This window comes from Cervus canadensis, chromosome 5 (genome assembly GCF_019320065.1).
Source record: "Cervus canadensis isolate Bull #8, Minnesota chromosome 5, ASM1932006v1, whole genome shotgun sequence".
Classification (NCBI taxonomy): domain Eukaryota; kingdom Metazoa; phylum Chordata; class Mammalia; order Artiodactyla; family Cervidae; genus Cervus; species Cervus canadensis.
The window spans coordinates 90,025,093-90,046,472 of NC_057390.1; the positions used below are offsets into that span (position 1 = coordinate 90,025,093).

General features: G+C 37.4%; 1 protein-coding gene across 8 annotated transcripts in view; it reads right to left on the reverse strand.

Moving 5' to 3' along the window:
• DENND1A (DENN domain containing 1A) overlaps positions 1-21,380 on the reverse strand; it is a 520,849-nt gene that overhangs the window by 323,029 nt on the left and 176,440 nt on the right. For all 8 annotated transcript variants that reach the window (XM_043469511.1, XM_043469514.1, XM_043469510.1 and 5 more), the window contains one exon: positions 18,588-18,707. In XM_043469511.1, coding sequence (XP_043325446.1) covers positions 18,588-18,707 — 120 coding nt within the window. The remainder of the gene's footprint in view (positions 1-18,587; positions 18,708-21,380) is intronic.

Consider the following 21,380-nt stretch of genomic DNA (forward strand, 5'->3'; position numbering starts at 1 on the left):
ATCCACCTGCAATGCAGGAGACCTGGGTTTGATCCCTGGGTTGGGAAGATCCTCTGGAGACAGGCATGGCAACCCACTCCAGTATTCTGGCCTGGAGAATCCCCATGGACAGAGGAGCCTGGTGGGCTACAGTCCATGGGGTCACAAAGAGTCGGACACGACTGATCGATTAAGCACACACAGCACAAGACTACACTGTGAAAACAAGTAAAGTCAACTATTCAGAGAAGACTGTTTAAAATACACAGACAACTAACCATTTACATAGGCATCTAATAGCCTCTGCTTTCCTTAGCAGGGTTGAATATTACAACTGATTGTTTAATTATGTGTCTGTCTTCAGACCCTGGGACATGTGAAGATGGGGAATGTGCATGTCTTGTATAATACTCCATCTCCAGTGCCTACAATGGAATACCCAGTACCTACAGATAACCAGTATATGTCTCCTGAACCTAAGTCAGATAAGCGGAAAGTATGTGATGGAGGCAGTACATAGGAGTGGGAGGAATATGAATTTTAGAATCAGATGAGATAAGTTCAAATACTGACTATATGATATTAAAAACTAATATGAACTTATCCAGCGACATTGACAACTATCTAGTCTAACTGTCTTATTTTACAGATGAGGTTGGTACAGGTCAGACATCTTGCCCAATGTCACCTGGCCTGTCAGAAGTATATACAGAACTTGAAACCAAGTCCTAAAACTAGTATTTCCTATATACTACATTGCTGCCAATGAAGACTGTCTTAATTAACTACCAGTGCTGTAAGGCTATTGATCTTAAAGTTATAGAATGTCAGTGTAACTTACTGGTATTTTTAAGACTAAGTTTGATTAAAGTCAGTGAGGTAAGCTACAGGAGTACAGTAGTTAATCCTGCCTGGGTTAGAATTGTTATTATACTAAATTAGAATTACTCTTGGGCTTTCCTTGTGGCTCAGCTGGTAAAGAATCCACCTGCAATGAGGAAGACCTGGGTTCGATCCCTGGATTGGGAAGATCCCCTGGAGAAAGGAAAGGCTACCCACTCCAGTATTCTGGCCTGGAGAATTCCACGGACTGTATAATCCCGGGGGTCGCAAAGAGTCAGACACAACTGAGCAACTTTCACTTACTTACTTAGAATTACTGCTGGCATCAACAGGGAAAACATTTAAAATTTTAAACACTTAACCTTGAATTGAACTAAGTCACTACGTAATTGTGCAGTTTGAATTAAATTTACTAAGAAAATCTAGTTGTGTTTGAAAAAAAAACAGAAGCAAAGACTTTCATATGCATCCCTTGATCTTTAAAATAGTATTATATGATAACAGGAGGTACCAGGAAGAGATTTCAAACTTTTCTTAGGGGGACTTAGGAGCCATCACAGCACTTCAAAGGAAGCAAACAGTGGATTGGTATGTATCGTGAGCAACTTCCATCCTCTGAAAATATTTTGAAAACAATACTCTTAAAACAAATGTACCTGAATTCCAAGTGAGTAAGTGGACTGTTATTTGGTAACTGTTATTAAAGTTTTGACATTTACATTCTAAGCTATTACATAACCAAAAATATAAATATCCTTCTGGGAATTTATAATCTCAGAAAATTCTTTCAAGACCATTTAAAAGACCAGTAAAATAACAGTTTACTGGCCTTAAGCTGAGAAAACTTCCTAGAAGAATAGGAAATTTAAATAAGAGGAACAACATCCAGAATGTAAAGTGCTAAACAGATTAACATTTATCTGGGGAGTCACAACCAGCATTTGTTAAAGAGGATTTAGGATTAATAGTTAAAATAAAATTAAATTTAAAGTATTTAAACTAATCTATGTTTGCTTGTTACACACACAAAAGCAGTCACTAAATATAACTTAACGACCCTAAACAACTGTTTGCTGACTCTCCTTTTACAAAGTGAAAACCTGAAGATAAACAATCACCACAAAGCTACACAGTGCTGACATCCGGGCCAGATCACATCAAACAGTGCCTTCCGGTTCAACACAGCACAAGAGAATAAAAAAAATTTTTCCCAATTTAAACTTGTCCCTAGAGCTGTAAAGAATGAAAAACTGCCGAGTCAACAGCTTCTGGGTTTACGCTTGCTTGTGTATGTGTTTTGGGGGGTGGGGAGGTGATGTTTTTGTTTGCTTGCTTTTCAGTTTTTACTTCATGCACGTTCAATCTATCTACATACATTTCTGTCTGTGACTGCCCCCACCATTCACGGGCTTTGTAATGCTCTGAAAACTTGCATTCCAAATTATTAATGGAACAAACCTCATATCCTAAAGTGCCAAAAGAATTGGCTACTGGTACAGAAACCATTTGAAGGACACTAGCAACTTTTGTTAAGGCTATTGTTTTATAGTTAAATGACATTCAAAGCAACTTGAACTAGACCCTTCTACTATCAAAGAGTGCAATTCACTAGGTTGCCTAGGATTTGGCTGGCAGGCCATCCTAATATTTATCTGAGGACAACTTTCACCTTTGGCTAAAAAATACTAACACAGAGCTTGAAATTGACCAAAGTGAGGAAAGTAAATACTATGGAAAAGACATAAATTGGATTTGCTGTGGCTATTACTCAAATGATGCAACCTGCAATATTTTGTTGTAACATGTTCACATGTATACTTATGCACATATACAAATTAAAAAAGCTAAAAACATATTAGTATGGCTTTCAGCTACAGCATAACATTCCAGTCTTCACCCTAATCTAGAAATGCTTTCAAAAATAAAATCTGAGGATTTTAACCAGTTGTCTGCCATACTCTCAAGAAAGGTGTTGAATCACTCAAATTTCAGTGTTGCTTTTCATTAGCAATTGGTAGGAAAAGAGGGATTTGTAGAATTTTCAGAATTGACTTAAGTTTAAAATAATTCCCTTATAGACACTAGAGCAGGCAGTGCAGTAAGGGTGTAAGAAGGCCTAGCACAAAATTCATCGAGGAGAGAAGGGAGAGAAAATAACAAGCAAACTTTGGGTTTTCTTCCTAAGCTTCAGGATCCTTATTTTCTTATTGAATGCAAATTTTAAAGCATTTATCTTTCCTAAGCCCTACAACTAAGTTCCTACTCGGAGTAAGGATAATCTTCTGATATAATAAAACCAAGGGAGAAAGCCAAACTTTAAAGCATCTGGGGGTGACAAATTAAGAAATGTAGTAGCCCACGGAAAAATCTCAGTCCAGCTTAGATATGACTTGTAACTGAAAGTTATCACAGATTTTTATGTCCCACTTCTGAGATGATGAACTCATACTATCTTTTAATGAGAGGTTCATATCTGCCTTTGATGTGTGAAAGACACTCCCAGCTGGAGGAGAGTACAAGAAAGATCTAAAATATTTGCTTCAGCTGCAAAGAGCTGTTAATGAAAGTTTAGAAAATGAGGTAGCATTAGGGGGAAAATCTTTAGAAGAAAAGATGACATACTCTCATTTTATGAACTCTTAGGGGAAAATATTCCCTCAAAATAAAATCTGACAAATAATCTCCCCTCTTCTACACACAAGAGTTGCTCACCCTTCATCTTGTTCAGAGTACATTTTTTAATCCCCTGGTATGTAGGAGACAAAAAAAAGGGGGGGGGGTGCGTCATATAATTTGCTATTCACACAAAACACCAAGGTTGAAACTCACATAATAAATACAGAGGTTATGAAACCCAATGGATTCATCAGCTCAAATACAGGAGAGCTTTAGAATTAACTCTTGTAAAACAACATTTACGTTTGCTTAAGAATAGGAGCATTTGCAGTGAAATCCTGTGAGAAAGGGAACGGAACACAAGTTCAAAGAATTCCATGTAATTCTCTGTACTATGTAATGTTCTGAGATTACTAGCATCTTGATGGACATGAGTTTGAGTAAACTCCGGGAGTTGGTGATGGACAGGGAGGCCTGGTGTGCTGCGATTCATGGGGTCGCAAAGAGTTGGACACGACTGAGCGACTGAATTGAACTGAACTGAATGGACAAAAAGCAAGAAAAAATAGAATCTGACTTTGTCAATCATTTATCTATCTAAATATATTTTCTAACTATCTTATCCACTCATAGTATAGTGCATAGGCACAGAAAACAACCATAATTTCCATAGCCCATAGCCTAGTAAAGATTTTCTGGCTACCCTGGTGTCTCACTGGTAAAGAGTCCACCTGCCAATGCAGGAGACGCAGGTTCAATCCCTGGTCAGGAAGATCCACTGGAGAGGGAAATGGCAATCCATTCCAGTATTCCTGCTTGGGAAATCCCGTGGAGAAAGGAGCCTGCAGGGCTACATGGGGTCACAAAGAGCCAGACACAACTGAAAGACTAAACAAAGAAAGATTTTCTATTTAGAGTTTGGAATATTTAGATCACTCTTAGCTGATCTTCAGGGTAACTAAATTCCCTGACTGAGCAGGGCGAGTCTTAGAATCAGCAAAGTATTTGAGACCTTTTTTATGACTCCCTTTGACAGAGAGCAGGAGAAAAAATATATGATGAAACTAATAAATTCCTTTCTGAAAAACAACTGTTTTTAACACCTGTATCAGGTGTTTCATATAACATTTTAACCTGTATGTTAACAACTTCACAGAGTAGGTCTCATTATTTTATAGATGTGGGAAATGAGAATCAGAAAAATTTAAGTGACTCGATTTGTCACACAGCTAATAAGTCAGAATTTGAATCTAGCTCTAAATCTAAAAGCTTTGCATTAGAATTTTAGATAATTAAAACATTAGGACATCATCTACCTTCCGTAGGAGTAATAAATGATCTAAAGGTGAAGGTGTTGAAGAAGGGATATTATTTATGTGTATGTGAACAAGCCAATACTGGGGCTGGGAAATAAGGTGCTTTTTAATTTTTTTAATCAATTTTATTCATTCAACAAGAACTTAGGGTACACCTATGATAGATCAGGTATTCTTATATGTTCTCAAGTACATCTGAATTCTTATAAAGTCTCTAAGAAATTAAATAATTTCTCTTAGAGTTTCCATATTTCTAGCCTACGTGCCATTGATTCTTAGGCCAAGAAACCTTTTTCTCCTTACACGTGACTGATTAAAATCACACCAAACCTCAGCAGCTTTTAGAAGTGATGTTTGCTGCAGTATTTATGTTAAAAATAACAACTTCAACGGCATAACTGGAGATAAATATTACATTCCAACAACCAAAATTTAACAAGTAATCAAGTAGGGAGAGATATGGACTGATATGATTGTATATCTCAGGATGACAAGTGATAACCAAGATAGCTTTCCTAACCACCATCAACATGGTATAGTATTAAAATAACTTTGTAAGCAGAATAACTGTTTCCTCTTTTTAGTCTAATTAACTTATTCATTTTTTCAAAACATTCCATTTGCCTCCATGTCTTTAAATTCAGATAATGTAGTCTTTAAAGACAAGAACTAGAGAAAATACTAGTTTCTAGTCTCAATTACTATGCTGGTTTGCAGGGCCATCTAAGGACCTTTCTTCTAATATTTTTTTGATAGGGAACAAGGCACAAGAAACTGTTTAACATCCTCATGCCTCATTTCCTCAACCAGTAAAATGAAGGGATATTCTGGCTACCCCTTCAGCTTGATAGAAACTGAAATTTGTTAAGTAAAGCCCCAGAGTGGATGCTGAGTACCATCCAAAAATGTGTTGTTCTACATTTGGGCAATGCAACACCAATGAAAAGATTAAATCAAGGGTTTTGAGGAGAGATGGGAAAGGCCAGAATCATCACCATCAGAAAGAAAGGGCAGTCATTTTCTCTTTTCCTTAGGTTGAGAGAGAATTCTGAATTGTCTATCCCAGCCAGAACACTAGGAAGACGTGTCCAATTCAGGCCAGAGTGTTGCTTTTGGAGTGAAGGGGTATCGCAGTGCTCTGGAGTTCAGTTTCCTCCACACATACACAAACACAAGTGCACAGCGCCCCAATGCTGTTTGTCCCCTTGGCTTCACAGCCCTGCCAGTTGGCAAACCCAAGCCAGGAAGTTGTCAATTCCAATTGCGTTTAAGGCCATGTAGTCCTATTAAAGAAGCCTTGCTGGTTAAGGGGCGTCCTCTGTTTCCAAAGCATGGGAAAAAAAAAAAAAAAAAGGGCTCTGCTTAGATTGGAGCTGGCAACTTTCACTGACTAGAGTTTTCAAGGAGCTATGAATGAGTTTAACAAAGGAGGTCTGTGGCTAGTTTCTGGCTGAAGTCCATGTCAACAGTTTTTAAGGTCACAGGCCACACTAACTAACATTTATTCCCAGCAGACCCTGCTCTAAACACAAGCTGTAAGTAGTACAAATTTGGAATTTTTCTGTAATCCCTTGAGATATTCCTGATCCTTCCACATGTTTCTGCTCAATTAAAAACAATTCTCACTTTGCACCACAAGAGAGGCCATGCTCAGCAATCTCAGTCCATCCTTAGGGTAGATGAACAAAAACCTGGCAAATCAAAGGGCTCGAGTGGGGAAGGGAAGGAATTCAGCTGGATCACACTGAAAAGTGCAGACAGCTCCCCAGGGGCTCAGTTTGTGAAAGCATAAAACGGGTTATGACAGAGATCCTGAGGCCATAAAAAGCAGGTTTGAGGCACGAATTGGGAATAGGTTCCTAGTCTTTTCACACAAATAGGATAGAAATTTCTGAGAAAATTAAAAGATCAATAAGAAGAGTGTAAAACAGTGGTAATCCATAGAATAGATGTTAAATATCCCACTGTGAAATTAATACAATCATTTCTCAGTTAAGATGAACTCTTACTTTCATTGTTTCTAAAATCAAGATGCTTCTTGAAATCAATCTGAAAACTCAATACAACCCCCATTTTCCCCTTGAAAAGCTGTTTTTAACCTCTGTGGTACATTTTATAACTAATAGTATTTTTAAATCTTGCAAGGCAACATGGGAATAATTACTTTGAATTGAGCACCAAAAATCTCATTTAATCCTCATGGCTACCATGGGAAGTATTTTCTGTTTTACGGATAAGGAAACTGAGGCTCAAAATTGTGAAGTGACTTGCTTCCATTCCTATGGCTAGTACGTAGTCGAACTGAAGTGTGAACACAAGTCTGATTCTAGAGCCTAAGTCCATTCTGGAAACTTAGGAGAAGAAAAACATCCTAGAGCATCAGTGGTCATTTTGGTAGTTAAACTACTACCATTTGCAGCATTCTATATTTGGAATCATGTTTTATATGAAGGTAGTTATAATTTTTCCAAATTAAAAAACACATAAACTGTGGTGCAATGAATATTTGAATTGAACTTGACAGGATAAAATTGCAAGAACTACTTCATTAAAAATATACAAAGAAGAAAATTTAAAACACACGTGATCCTATTACCTAACCAGTCTCAAAGTTAATGCTTAAAAGTATATAATCACCCAGGCTTTTTTCCTCTAATTTTCTTACAAAATAGATATATCATATATGAAAATTTGTCTCTTGCTTTTTTGTATATCTTAGATGTTTTCCATGTCATTAAATAATCACCAAAAGCATAATTTTAATGGTATTAATTTAGCTATCTCCCTCCATTAATTGTTACTAATTTCTCATTCTATATACTATAATAAACATCCTCATACATATATCTGTACATATATTTGAATTTTCCTTAGAAGATTTTAAAAAATGGGAACAATTCATACAAAGATATGTGAATATATGTCACCAATTATTTTCCAAGAATGTTGGATCATTTTCCACCCGGACCTACAACGTATAAGTGCCCACATCATAGCCACTAAGTATCATCTTCAAGTTGATGTGACCAGGCTCGCACAGACTTGGTTATGTACAAGCCCACACAAATCCCATGTATGACAATGCCATGTATATGTTACAACTGGTCTAACCCTTCTTTTAGAAACTCCTGCGCCACATAATGTTGTAAGCTACCAGAGACAACCTTACCAAGATTTTTTGCCTATATTATCTCTAGTCCTCACCACTACCACCGCCCCCCAAAAAAAGTAGATACGAGGAAATTAAGGCTCAGAAAGAGTAAATAGAGCACCTAAAAGCACATTTCTGCATCAGCAGGACGAGGATTCAAATTCTGCGCTAACTCCAGACCATGCTCTTTATGCCATGCCACCTCACAGCTCATTTCACCTCAGGGATGACCAACTTGCTTCTTACAACTCCAGCAGTGCCTCTTTCTCCAGCAATACCTCTTCAGACAATGAGGCCAAATTAATCTTTAGGGAAATAAAGAATGACAACACCCAGATCTCACAGGCTTTGAGCAAGGAGAATAGCAAGTTGCATGTCTTCTTTTAAAAAGCAGGAAGTGGCAGCAGTGTGGAACTAGAAGGATGCTTACACACAGTTGGCAGAACAGTAAAATGGCATAGCTACTTTAGAAAACAATTTGGCATTATCCAATAAAGTTGAAGATGTATGTACCCAACACACAGCTATTCAACTCCTAGGCTCATATACCACAAAACCCAGTGCCTTTGTGTACTAGGATATCTGTTCAAGAATGTTCATAAAAGCCACAAACTGGAAACAGCCTAAATGGCCACCTACAGTTGAGTGAATAAACAAATTATAATATGGTCATACAATATGTAATACTCATATAGCAAAGAGAAGAAACAGCATGGATGAATCTCAAAAATTGAGCAAAAGTAGACTTAAAATAATTTCAAATTGTATAATTTAATTTATACAGGTTCCAAACCAGACAAAACCATACCATATTATTTAGGGATACATACACAGATAAAGGGCTTCCCTTGTAGCTCAGTTGGTAAAGAATCTGCCTGCAATGCAGGAGACCTGGGTTTGATTCCTGGGTCAGGAAGATTCCCTGGAGAAGGAAATGACAACCCACTCCAGTTATTCTTGCCTGGAGAATCCCATGGACAGAGGAGCCTGGCAGGCTATAATCCATAGAGTCACGAGTCAGACACAACTTAGTGACTAAACCACCACCACACAGGTGAAAAAATTATTCTGAGGCGTTGGAAATTTCTTAACTTGGTAATTACATGAGTATTTGCTATGTAGTTCTTGTATGTACTTATGTGAGTATATATAATATATAAATATATGTACACCCACATATATATACTATATACACATATATATACATATATATATACATACACATATATATACTTACATGTGTACATATAGCTAAAACCAATGCACTTTCCTTTTGCAGATTATAGTTCACAGTTTACAAAAGAAAAGCATAGGGTTGTAGTTAAACATTTACATAGTAGATAAAACAGTACTTAAGTTCTTTGTGTGTTCTATTAGTCATCACAACAAAATTCTCAATTAGTATTATCCTCAATTCACCACTGAAATAACTGACAAAGATGAATGCTGGGTAAATGAAAACATTTTATATTATTAATCCAATTTTCAAGAAGATTAAAAAAATCAAATATAGTACCAATTACCAATGTTCATTCCATTATAATGTAAGTATTAAATTTGAGGAAAGACAAATTCAGGGAGTCCCACTGCATGAAAGGTAAACTATCTCTTCAGATAAAAAGACCAGGGATAATAATCTCTGGGGAATTAAAAAAAAATTTCTTTTTAAAGATAAAAACAAGTATTGCTTTCAGTGGTTAGGGCACAAAGGCTATCTTTACTTAATGAGGATAATCAATACTTAGTATATTTTCATATACTAATAAAGAAAAGGTACAAATTAAAAATTTCTTTAAAATGATAACCAAAATTACCAAATATGTATTCTTTTTAAAACAGATGACAACAAATGCCTAACTCAGCAGAAAACTGGACACTAGCAAACATACTTTCTTTACTTTTGGCTTGGAGTTGCTTCTGCGGCTTTTTGGTTTTTTTGTTTTGTTTTTTACCCGCCCCCCCGCCAAAGACTTCTTGTTTTCTTGTGGGAGTAGGATTTTAAAACTTAAAAAAAAAAATTTTTTTTTTTTTAAGGAAACCAGTCATTAGGAGTTCAAGCCAAAAAACTACAGGACACTGAATTTCACCCAACTTCTTTTTCCACCACACGTTTAAGTAAGTTTTAAAATGTCAAGTTTTTCTTTAGAGCCCAACATTTTTTCTTTTTTTTTTTTTTTTGCTGCATTTTGGGCTCATTAATACACATAAAGAGCTAGTTAAAATACCAGACTGAATAAATGAACAATGGGACAATTAACCCCAAATACAAAGCTCCACCTACTTTACTTCAAAGACATCTGAAATATAATAGATTAGAAACCATAAATAATGCCTCTCAGAATTAATTTTATAATACATATTGCTTTGTATTTTAGATAAGGGATTTAAAATCTCCATAGAGGTACTCTCACACTTCTGAATTGAGTTAGAGACAATTGACCTTAGCTTTGCTGAAGGTTACTGGTAGTTTCACTTCCCATGAAACAAAAATAAAAACCTATTCAATTTCTACTGCATATTGTAGTACAGAACTTAATTTTATCTACAATGTTTAAAAAGTCCCTAAATTTCTACACGAAGTTTTAAGGTATGTATACTTTCTTTCCATTCAGAATATAACATATTCAGAAGCAATTGCTGTGCATCTTTAAAAGTAGTCCCTTTATGCTACATTATTTTTTGCAATTTATAATATAACTCACACTAGTAGAAAGGATTACTTTGAAGATATAAACGTCAAAGTGAAACACAGAAAGGAAAAGTAAACTAAATACATCATTTGTCACTTGATTTAACTAAGACTTTTGATACTATTTCTATACTTTTAAGTTCATTGTTTTCAGAAGTTAGTAACTATTCTTCATTGTCAAGAAATGGGTAATAGCTCACATGTTAAGATAGAAAAAAGTTGAGTTTAAAAAAAAAGTAATTAGCTGAATGACAAATTCACTAGAACAAATGCATTTTTAAAAGAACATAAGTCTTAGCAAGAAAAAAAAATTTTTTTATAACTAAGAGCTTGTTGTCTTGTAAATCAATTTCACACAAATTACACAGTCAGAAAGATCCTCAGGAAAGAATATTTAATGATATATAAAGACACTTACTTACAATATAATAAATGAAAACGCTGGATAGAAAACTATACCTACGAAAAAAAAAAAAAAAAAGAAAACTATACCTACAGCATGATCCCAATTCAAGGAAAGAAACACATCTAGTCATTACTGGAATCATAAGATGATAGACTGCTTTTCTTACTTTTCTTAAGTTTTCTAAATTCCTCTAGTGAGGAAGAATATCTTCACAATCTCAAAAACTTTTACAACTTAAAAATAAGTGACTCCTAACTGATTGTAAGAATTGTGGGCTCTTCAAAGTGCAGATGGCATAATGATTTTTCTCCTTGAAATGATGTAAAGAGGTACACTATCTCAGTCTTCCAGGGCCTTTCCATGACGTACAAATGTTAGACTTCCTACTGCTTCTAAAACTGATCACTGGAAGGGCCAGAAAACCTAAATTCAGACTCTTCTTTGTATTCACAAATCTATCTTGCTCTTAAAATAAGAGTGTAGCTTAGATCCAAAGGGCAATTTTAGGTGTGAAGCATACTGAGTTATTTTCCTTTCTACCTCCTGCCCAGTGAAAAGCAAAGATAAAGCTCAAATAAATACATTCTGCTTGTTGTTGCTATTGTAGAAAAGTGGTTTGCTTGCAGGGAGGTCCAGTAAAAATTGCTGACACTCAAACTCAATCAAAAAGCACCAGTGGCCTCTCCTATAGAATTTTTCCCGTCTTCCAAAAAGGGTCCCGCATATGGAATTCTTAGGATTCTCTTTCTCTCAGAAGGCAGGCTCAGTTTTACTGGTTTTCCATTCAAACATACTTTACATCAGATTTAAACAAAACTGTATCATTTTCTTTACTGTATAATCATATGGCTGGATTGCTCACACAGAATGCAACACTGGCCCTAAGGAAATATGACTTTTTGATGCTTGAGGCTACTGAGTCTTGAAAAACCTTAGTCCTAGGTGGTCTTGTGCTTATTCTCCCAAGTGGAAAAATCATTGTCATATCTTGGACAAGACTCTGGACAGGGGGGTCAGAAAACTGCTATCATCCAGCTAAAGAACTTGGGACAAAAAAATCTTTCCTCTGCAGGTCTCATTTTCATCATATATAAAATGAGGATTGGCTGTAGTACATTTTTATTAAGAGGTCTTTAAATTCACTTCTGAAATCATTCTGCAAAGGTGAACAACTCATCATGGTTCTTTTATCTAAATATACATTAAGAGCATTAAGAAAAGGTAGCGTTCTGCCTTCAAAACATAGAGTGAGATCATACCATGTCTACTGCAATGCCCAACTCATTCAATCTCAAAATGAAAATTTTCTTTTAGCCAAAATCTTGGATTTTCAAATACCCACAACCCTGAGCCAGGCTGGCTGCCTTTGTAAAAGACCAGGAGGGGTAAAAAAAAAAAAACTTGTTCCTACGGTGGATGGCCCTGAGGCTGGCTGCCGGTGCAGAAGACACACCTGTCTTTCCAACTGTCCAGCTTCCCAGCCCTCAAATAGTAGGCTGCTAGGAGAGCAAGAGCAGTTTTATTTATTTCCCTTTCTCCTCTTTAAAGGTGATTTTGTTAAAACTGTACAGCTTGTTACCATTGTCGAATTGTGACTCCCTAGAGGATTATATATTTCTAAGCATGAAGGCATCTGTGTGGCAATAAAACATGCAACATGCCCCAACCACTTCATTTTTTTTAATTAAGAAAAAAAAAGTTACAGCCTCCCACAAAGTGATGTTCTGATGAGCACACCTCCCATGCAAGCCTTTCAAAATACTCTCAGAAAAGGCCCTGGGCCTAGTAAACCAGAGCCTCCACAGGCCCCATCCCATGGGTTCAGTTTCTGACAGAAGCCATGTGCCAGGATCCACAATGAGTGGAATGATAATCTGCCACAGCAATCAGGCCTTCTCCCAGCTGACCATCCAGAAAACAACATTGTACCCATCATACTTTTAAGGGAAGGAATTAAAAAAAATCAAACAGCCCCAGAGAGATGGAAACACTCGAAAAGCAGAGGAAAACCTTCTGTTAAACAGTATGAAAGATCCAGATTTCCCAAATGGCCTGCTGTCTCCCCGAGGGGACCCGGCTCCGCGGCCCGAACTGCCCTCAAACACCAGGCTTTACATTTTTGTACAGCAGGGTACCCTCAGGCAAGACAACCATAAATAGCTTAAAACAAGGATAGGAGATTCCGTCTGTTTCTGGGGTATTTCAGCAGCACCTGCTTTCAAGGTAAAATCTGGGAGCTGTCCCCACAACCTTCCTTCTCAACTCCCTTCCCCATCCCCCACACACTTACTTTAAACTGAAGCAGCTAAAACACAATCCAAAAGGGTTTCTGCCATTGCGCCTGCCTAAGGAGAGCCCTTTGATTTTTCTCCTAAACTGTATGTGTTGTTTACAAAACACAGGAGCAGTTAGAGAAGCCAAAGTTCTCAAAACCAGACTCTATTACTTCTGGCTTCTTTTTCTCCGTGAAAACCAAGCTTTTCTGTTTATAGCAGAAATGAGTACAATACAGATGAAAAAAGGATACAATAGTTGTTCCTGCCATTAAGTCAGAAAATGTTCCAGAAGGAAGATGGTCCTCACTTAACACAAAGTTTAAACATAAGCCCACGGGCCAATCTGCATGGAAGGAAGGATAATAACTCCCCAACAAGAGCCAAGGAACACATCCTATCAAGTTATAATTAAAAAAAAAAAAAAAAAAAAAACACTAAAGTTGAGTCTTGAAAATTCCAATCTAAATCAGATGTTATTCCCAAAGTGATGGGCAACATTCCTCTAACAATAACCAGAAAACCCCAAGTTTGTGTAGACAGCAACTTCATTTACAAACATCAGTACTGCTAACACCTGCCCCAGACCATCAGATGACACACCATTTTCTATGGGATAAATTCAAAATCTTGAGCATGGCCCACAAAGACTTTCACAGTCTTGTCCCAAGACTTTTACAGCATCCTCTCTTGCTATCAATCTTTCATCAGAATTCTCATCATTCTCTCACCTTGCTGTACCTTTCATTTCTCTGGACCTTTGTGCACCAGTTCTCACTGCCCAGAGAGCTTTTCTCCCATTCTCCTCCAAGCAAGCCTCCACTGATTCTCTAAGGTCCAATTTAACTGGAACCCATCAGCAACACTTTCTCTGATTCTCCAAGTCAGACATGAGCTCTGCCTAATCTGTGACCTCAAAGAACCTTATGGATACATATTTTTTTTAAAAAAGCATCTATCACAATATATTTTAATAACTTATTTACATAGTCCCTTCCCAAAGATGAAGTGGCCCCCAAGACACTAAGGGTAGTAGAAGTGAAATGGGAGATGGGTATCAAAATCAGAGGTGGCCTGGAACAGTGCACCTAGAAGCAAATTCAATTTCATATTTGGTAAAGGGCAAAAAGTACATATTGTTTACAGTTTGAAATACCAAGTTCAGAAGATTCAGCTTACCAAACTCTTGGGTGAAAAGGACATCTGAAAGGTTCTCATATGGGGAGCTGAGGCTATATCTGTGTGTCTATTTTAGGAACTTGAGGTAAATAAAGGCCAAAGATCACATGTTATGCATTGCTCATTCCTGAAATATGCTAGATACTAAGATACTTCCTATTGAATAAAAACTTTAAATGTTAGGCTAAAAAAATTTTAGATGCCATATTGATGAAAAAAGTTATTTCTTCCCAAAATGTATAAGAGGCTCTGAACAACTCTATTTGGGTGTAAAGATTGCTATTCAAGTTTTCTCAAGAGCTGAAATAAGATCCCTATACATTAAGTAGAAAATTGTAGACGCAAATATTTTTAAAGTGCCTTTATAAAGAATAAATTAATATTGTATGGCTCATCTTCCATAATCTACTGCTCCCCACTCCAAGCAACACAGTTATGACTTTGAACTCCTACATTTCTTCTAATCATCCAAAACCAAAAGCTGCTTATAAACAGCATATTTCATTACATTTCAGCCTTGTTGGGGCATGTGTTTTGGGGCAAAAGAAGACACACAAAAAAAAGTGATCTGGGTCACTTTGTCTTTGTCTTACAATATTAAGATTTCAGAGGTAAATATTTACTATATATTAAACTCAGATGGTGCTATCTGAGAATGCTAAAATACTTTCTTAGATTCTTGGGTTTATAAAGAAGAACAACTAACTTACTCATAACTCATGTTCTCCTAGCTGGTGCTTTTAACCTGGGGCTTCCCAGGTGGCACTAGTGGTAAAGAGCCCACCTGCCAATGCAGCAGACATAAGAGGCGTGGGTTCGATTCCTGGGTTGGGAAGATCCCCTGGAGGAGGACATGGCAATCCACTCCTGTATTCTTGCCTAAAAACTCCCATGGACAGAGGAGCCTGGCAGGCTACAGTCCGTTAAGACTGCAAAGAGTCAGATATGACTGAAGCAACTGAACACACACACACACCATCTAGCCAACTAGCTAAATAATATAATGGTGACTCTCAAAGAAAAGGAAAATGTTTTAATATAAAGAGATAGTCAATTGTGAGAGGAAATAATGCATTCAACTTTATATACCATGGTACTTTTGTTAATAAGATTTTTTAGTTTAGTACAACTACATCTCTGTCAAGGTTAGCTGGTAACAAGAGTTCAAACAAACTTTGAAAAAAAAATTTTTAAATAAACTCAGGGATTCAATCCTTCATAAAACAATTATTACTAACTGTCTACTATGTACAGACACATTCTTCAATACACTTTGGATGTATCTGTGAACAAAACAGGTTAAGAATTCCCAGGCTTCATGAAGCTTATATTCTAGTGGGGAGGAACAGACAATGCCCATAACAATGAATCTAATAAGTTATATTGAATAAAGGATGTCTAAGAACCTTTCATTGTAAAAGTGTCTAAATTTTGTAAAATACTAATGACCTAGTTCTTTATGGACACAATGCGTGTCCACTGTGTCACTGAATCCACAGTGTAAGAATAAAAGGTGCACCTCTTAGGACTAATATGAATTGTCTGGTAATATGAACCATGCTTCTGCCAATAACTGGATTGCATATTTTCTCTTTGAATTAGTATCCAATGAAGCCTGTCCTCCCACTCAGAGCCCTCAGGATCCTGCTTTTCCAACCAAATGGAATGGATCTCCCTGTCTCTGAAAGTCATGCACACCTCTGTCAACACTATACTAAGTCATGGGGATGCAGATGCTGCTTAAGACACAACCTTTACCAGTAAAGAGTTAACTGTTCACTATGAGAAAGACAAGGAAGATCAAGGCTTATGCGTATATAGCTTAACAGTGCAAAGCATGCTGGGTGCATCCAGAAGATGGGATGATTACCTCTGCCTGGAAAAGGTGACTCTGAGAAACGCTCAAGCTGAGCCTGGAAGGATGGGTAAAAACGCATGAAGGCAGAAAGGTCTGGTCGTTCATGTGGGCCAGGAAGCAAATGAACTTGAGAGAGAGAAAAAGTGATCCTAAGAAGTGAAATCCTAGAACAGTGGGGGCTATGCCTGCACAAATGCCATCACTAGGAACTATATCCCTCACGGGAAGAAATGGAAAAGCAAAAGTAAAGGTGGCAGCTGAGCAGACTTAAGAGTACTGGGCACACTGAGAACATGACTGGACTTTAAAACACAAATTAACTGAAGGAAAAGCATCTGAAGAAAAGCAAGAAGACCAAACAGCAAAAGAAGATGATGCTAATAATGTAACCCAGACCCAAGTCCCACTGATGTTCTCTTGGAAGACCTCTCCACCGGACATGTCACCATGTTATCCAGGGTTAACAGCAAGTTCTTCCACTCACATGCTAGTCTCAACCCAGCAATGTTTCCAAATCAAGCACAGGTAAAGTGCCATTTTGTGTGCCCTGTACATAAGCAAAAGCTGAATAAGATAAACAGAGCCTTCTGGCCTCATGTTAAATACCCATGAAATGCATGTCCCAGAATCCACAGAAGACTATTTTTAACTACAGCCACTATGCTCTGGGGCACTAGATTAGCAACAGTAAGAAGACACTATTTCATGGTATCATTCTATGTGTTATATATAGCATATTGCAGCAAGATCATCCATCTCCCCAGCTCATCTTGGGAACTCTTTAAGGACAAGGACTAGTTAATAGTAAGGACAAGGACTAGTTAATAGTAAGCACTCAATTAAGGACTGACAAACAAATGAATGAATTAACCCACCAAATTTTCCCCCATAATTCCTAGATAGTACAACAGATAGAAAACACTAACAGATAGAAAACACTGCTATTTTTCATTCTAAATGATAACAGCAAAAGGCTATTCAACTAGTTTGTTAAATAAAAAAGTAAAGAATAATTTATATCAGAGTCTAATACTCAGGGCAGGTAGTCCTTGGGCCTGGGCTAGAGGTGTGCTTGTGAACAGGAGTCTTGCAAAGCAGCTGGGTTTGTACCTCCATCTTAAGGTCTTTCCAGCAGTTGTCCTCTAGTGCTCAAATTAGAGATACCATGCCTGATGAAGGAGCCAGTGGACTTCACTGATTAAAAACAATAATAAGATTTGTGTAGAGAAATGCAGAAGTAGCATTCCTGACTGACAGTTATCGAGCTAAGACATTGAAAGTTAGCCCTCACCACTCCTATGGTGTGAGGGTGTGTGTTTGTCTGGGGGGCAAGGGGGTCTGCTCTTAGTGAGGAAGAAAAGAAAATGCAGAGACTAGTACACCAGAGAACTACCCCTTCTGGAATTCATAGTGGGTCTGGCCTCTTATTCCTAGGCTCAAGCCCAAGACGGGGACCCGGGTTTTGTCAGGGGCGCCTCCCTGCTGTCCTGCCCTGTGCTGCTACACATGAGCAGAGACAGGAGGCAGGCCCCTCTGACACCTACTTAACCGAGGCAGATGCGGAGGAGAGTGTGTGGGATGCCTTTACCTCCCCCTCAGGAGGCGCCCAGCAGGAGCCCACAGAGCCAGCAGCTCTGAAATCAGATTTCCACACATCCTCCAACCCCAGAATATGCCTTACCCCTCTGGCAGGAGGAAACAGAGCATTAAGTAAGTGTGCTTCTGGTATGTGAAGGGAGTTTTGGAAGACCTAAAGAAGCCTTCTCATAGGATTCTGCACTTTTTTTCAAAACCTCTACAGAGGGAGCCAAGTTGGGAAACAGTTACTCACTCATTGACCCGAAAGGGGCATGGGTGTTACTTTGAGAAGGACACAATCAGTGTCTGCAAGACGTCCTGAACTGCAGACACATACTTTATTAATAATCTTACATACACAAAATGTCCAAGGGAAAGCCTAACAGGCTAATTTCTGACAGCTCCAGATAACAGAAGGAGGAACTGAAGCCATGCTGATTCTCCAGCTTCTGCACACTCCACAGACGCAATGATCCCTTTTTCCACCCAAGGGATGTGATACAAATAAATAAATACAATTATCTGTAGAACTTAAAGTGCAAGGACAACATTGTAAAGTTCTTCTCCCCAAGTGCAGTGACTTATGGGAAGCAGATAGGAAAATAAAAAGAACAGCTGGAAAATTTAATTACAGAAGAGCAACCCAAAAGCTGACACTGTTTCACAGAACTAGCCAATAACCAAAGCCATTTTCCTTACCTTAAGAAACAGAAGCAACTCTTCGCTCCTGAAGATAAGCGGCAGAACCCGAATCTCTGTTTGCTGTCAATGTCAGTGAGCACGAATGTGAAGTTCTGGCCAACTTGGCTGACTGTGAGGCTGCGGCAAAGAGAACAAAGGGGAAAATGAATGTGCAGTAAGTTTCCTGATAAAGTATCTAATCACAACAAGTCATTGAACCTGTAACATTTCCTTTCTCAGTGGAATTCTTTATAAATGAACTTAACATTTACACACTTCAAGGGAAAAAACTGAGTATTTTTTTAGAAAAGAAAAAGACAGCAAGCAGTGACCACCTCATCATAGCTACCAACCTCCTACTTACTGCACTCAGGCAGGTGTCCCTGTTGAGCACGGCATCCCGTTTTGAAGGGTGCATCTATTAACCTCATTTTACAGATGGAGAAATAGCCTAGAGTGCCACTGCGTAAGATGTCAGCTGGTAAACTGCAAAAAGCTGAATTTTAAATTTAGGACTATCTGACACCAAAGTCATCCCTGCCAGTTTGCTGGTAATGATGCTCACCTGATTATTCCTCTAGTTCAGAAAATAACAGGGACTGCAACAGCAGAATTTAAATGCCAGCCATAAAGTTAGACACTTGATATTATACTATCTTATTTACTCTCACAACAACCCTGGAACTTCAAGGATGTTCCCATTTTACAGAAAAGTAAACTATAGAACTTAATAAGTAAATAACTGAATCAAGTTCACAGAGCCACTAAGGGGAGGAGCAAGAATTCAAAAGAGGGCAGGGTTAGCTATTACTTTCCTAAACTCCTGTACCTTTCATAATTTCCAAATTTATGAGGACTATATTTTATATTTTACAGGACAGAAATAGCAAATGTCTTATCAATGCAAGATATTTTCTAAGAAATGGAAACAAGGTTTTAAAGAAAAACATTAAAGATAAAAACTAAAAATTCCTGCATCAACACAAAAATCAGCAGACCACACAAAAAACTGAAAACATTTCAAAAAATTAAGCAGCATATTACAAGTCAGATTAATCTAGAAACTCTTTTAAAGTTACAAAATGTTTAAAACTCCACTTTTTAAAATCAGTTTGCCAGTTAGCCTTTGGATTCCTCTTTAAAAAGTCAAATCTTATACTTCCCTGGTGGCATAGTAGATAGGAATCTGCCTGCCAGTGCAGGGACACAGGTTCAATCCTTGATCTGGGAAGATTCCACATGCCATGGAGCAACTGAGTCCATGATCTACAGTTACTAGGCCTGAGCTCCACAACGAGCAAAACCACCCCAATGAGAAGCCTACGCCCCACAGTGGCCATAAGTAGAGCCCCCACTGGCCATAAGTAGAGAAAGCCCACACAAAGCAACGGAGACCCAGCACAGCCAAATACAAATAAATAAAATTTTTAAATAGTTAAATATTACAAATTCTAGTATACAAATTTATGCAAACAAAATATTTTATAATTTGACACTGACTTATTCAAAGGAACTCATTAACTCGTATTTTATATATATATTTTACAAAATATACTCAAATTGATAAAATATTCAACTTAATGCTCTCACCTATAATTTGCTATAAATTGTCAGTAGAAATGAAAAATTGTGGTTCACCAGGACTTTTCCAAAGGCAGACTGATCAAGTTTTTGACAGAAAATGAATTAAGTCTTCAAATATGGATAGCATTCTTTTCTAAAACCCCCTTATACAAGCCACATAAGAAAATTAAAGTATTTTAATTTTAAAAGACTATCAAAGTATTCCAGGACAAAAGGTCAATGGACTCTACCTGGTCATATTTAAGGAAATAATTCCTGTCCTCAAAAAGTGGTTAGAGAGTACAAGAAGAAAGCAAAGAGAGTTCCAATTCTTTTTTAACTAGGAAGGTGAACAAAAACAAGGTAGGAATTTAGAAGCAACATGGTAATAAAACAGGTGTAAGTAAGTAATGCTATCCCTCCACCTTATATAAGCCAGAAGAAGGAACACATTGCTATAAAAGTTATAGAGCTGTCACGGGGATACCAAAACGCTACCTTCTTATGGCTGTTATGCTTTATCTATAAAGCTTGGATACAGTGTTACTATGGCGACTTAATACTATGTTTTAAAGGGGGATTATATGATTAATTTTAACAAGGTTGAGAACTGAAGATGTGTGAGAAACAGAATTCTAGCTCACATAATTAAAGTGATTGGGGAAAAACAGTGGGCCTCATCAGGGGAGGGGGAAACCCTGTATTATTAAACTACTTAAAGCAACAGGTCAGGATGATTCTAAGTTACAAATAAGATCATGCTTTTATGAAGTATTATTATGTATTCATATAAAAGATGACCGTTCATTATTTTAACTAAGGTTTGATTTCACTTCTAGAATTTTTAAAAAGAAGAATCCTAGAAGGAAAGGGTACTGATACAACTAGACGAAAAGAAAATACCCAGGATTTCTAGGAAGAGGACACAGAAGGAACACGACTTGGTTTGTGATCTGAGTATCCTTAATTTCTCTATTATCTGTTCACTACCTTTAAAAAGGCTGAAAACTCTTTTCAGCTACATTGTAGGCTCAAAGAAAGGTTCATTACTCATTTGCTTGGTTCAAATCCCAACTCAACCACTTGCTAACTGAGCCTTAATTTAGCAAGTTACTTAACCTCCTAAGTAGCTCAGTTTCTTCTCCTGGAAACTATCACCCAACTCAGAGCATATATGGGGAATAAGTGAGTGTTTGATATAAAGGTTAGACCACAGTAAGAACAATTAATAGAAGAGACACAAGTTGC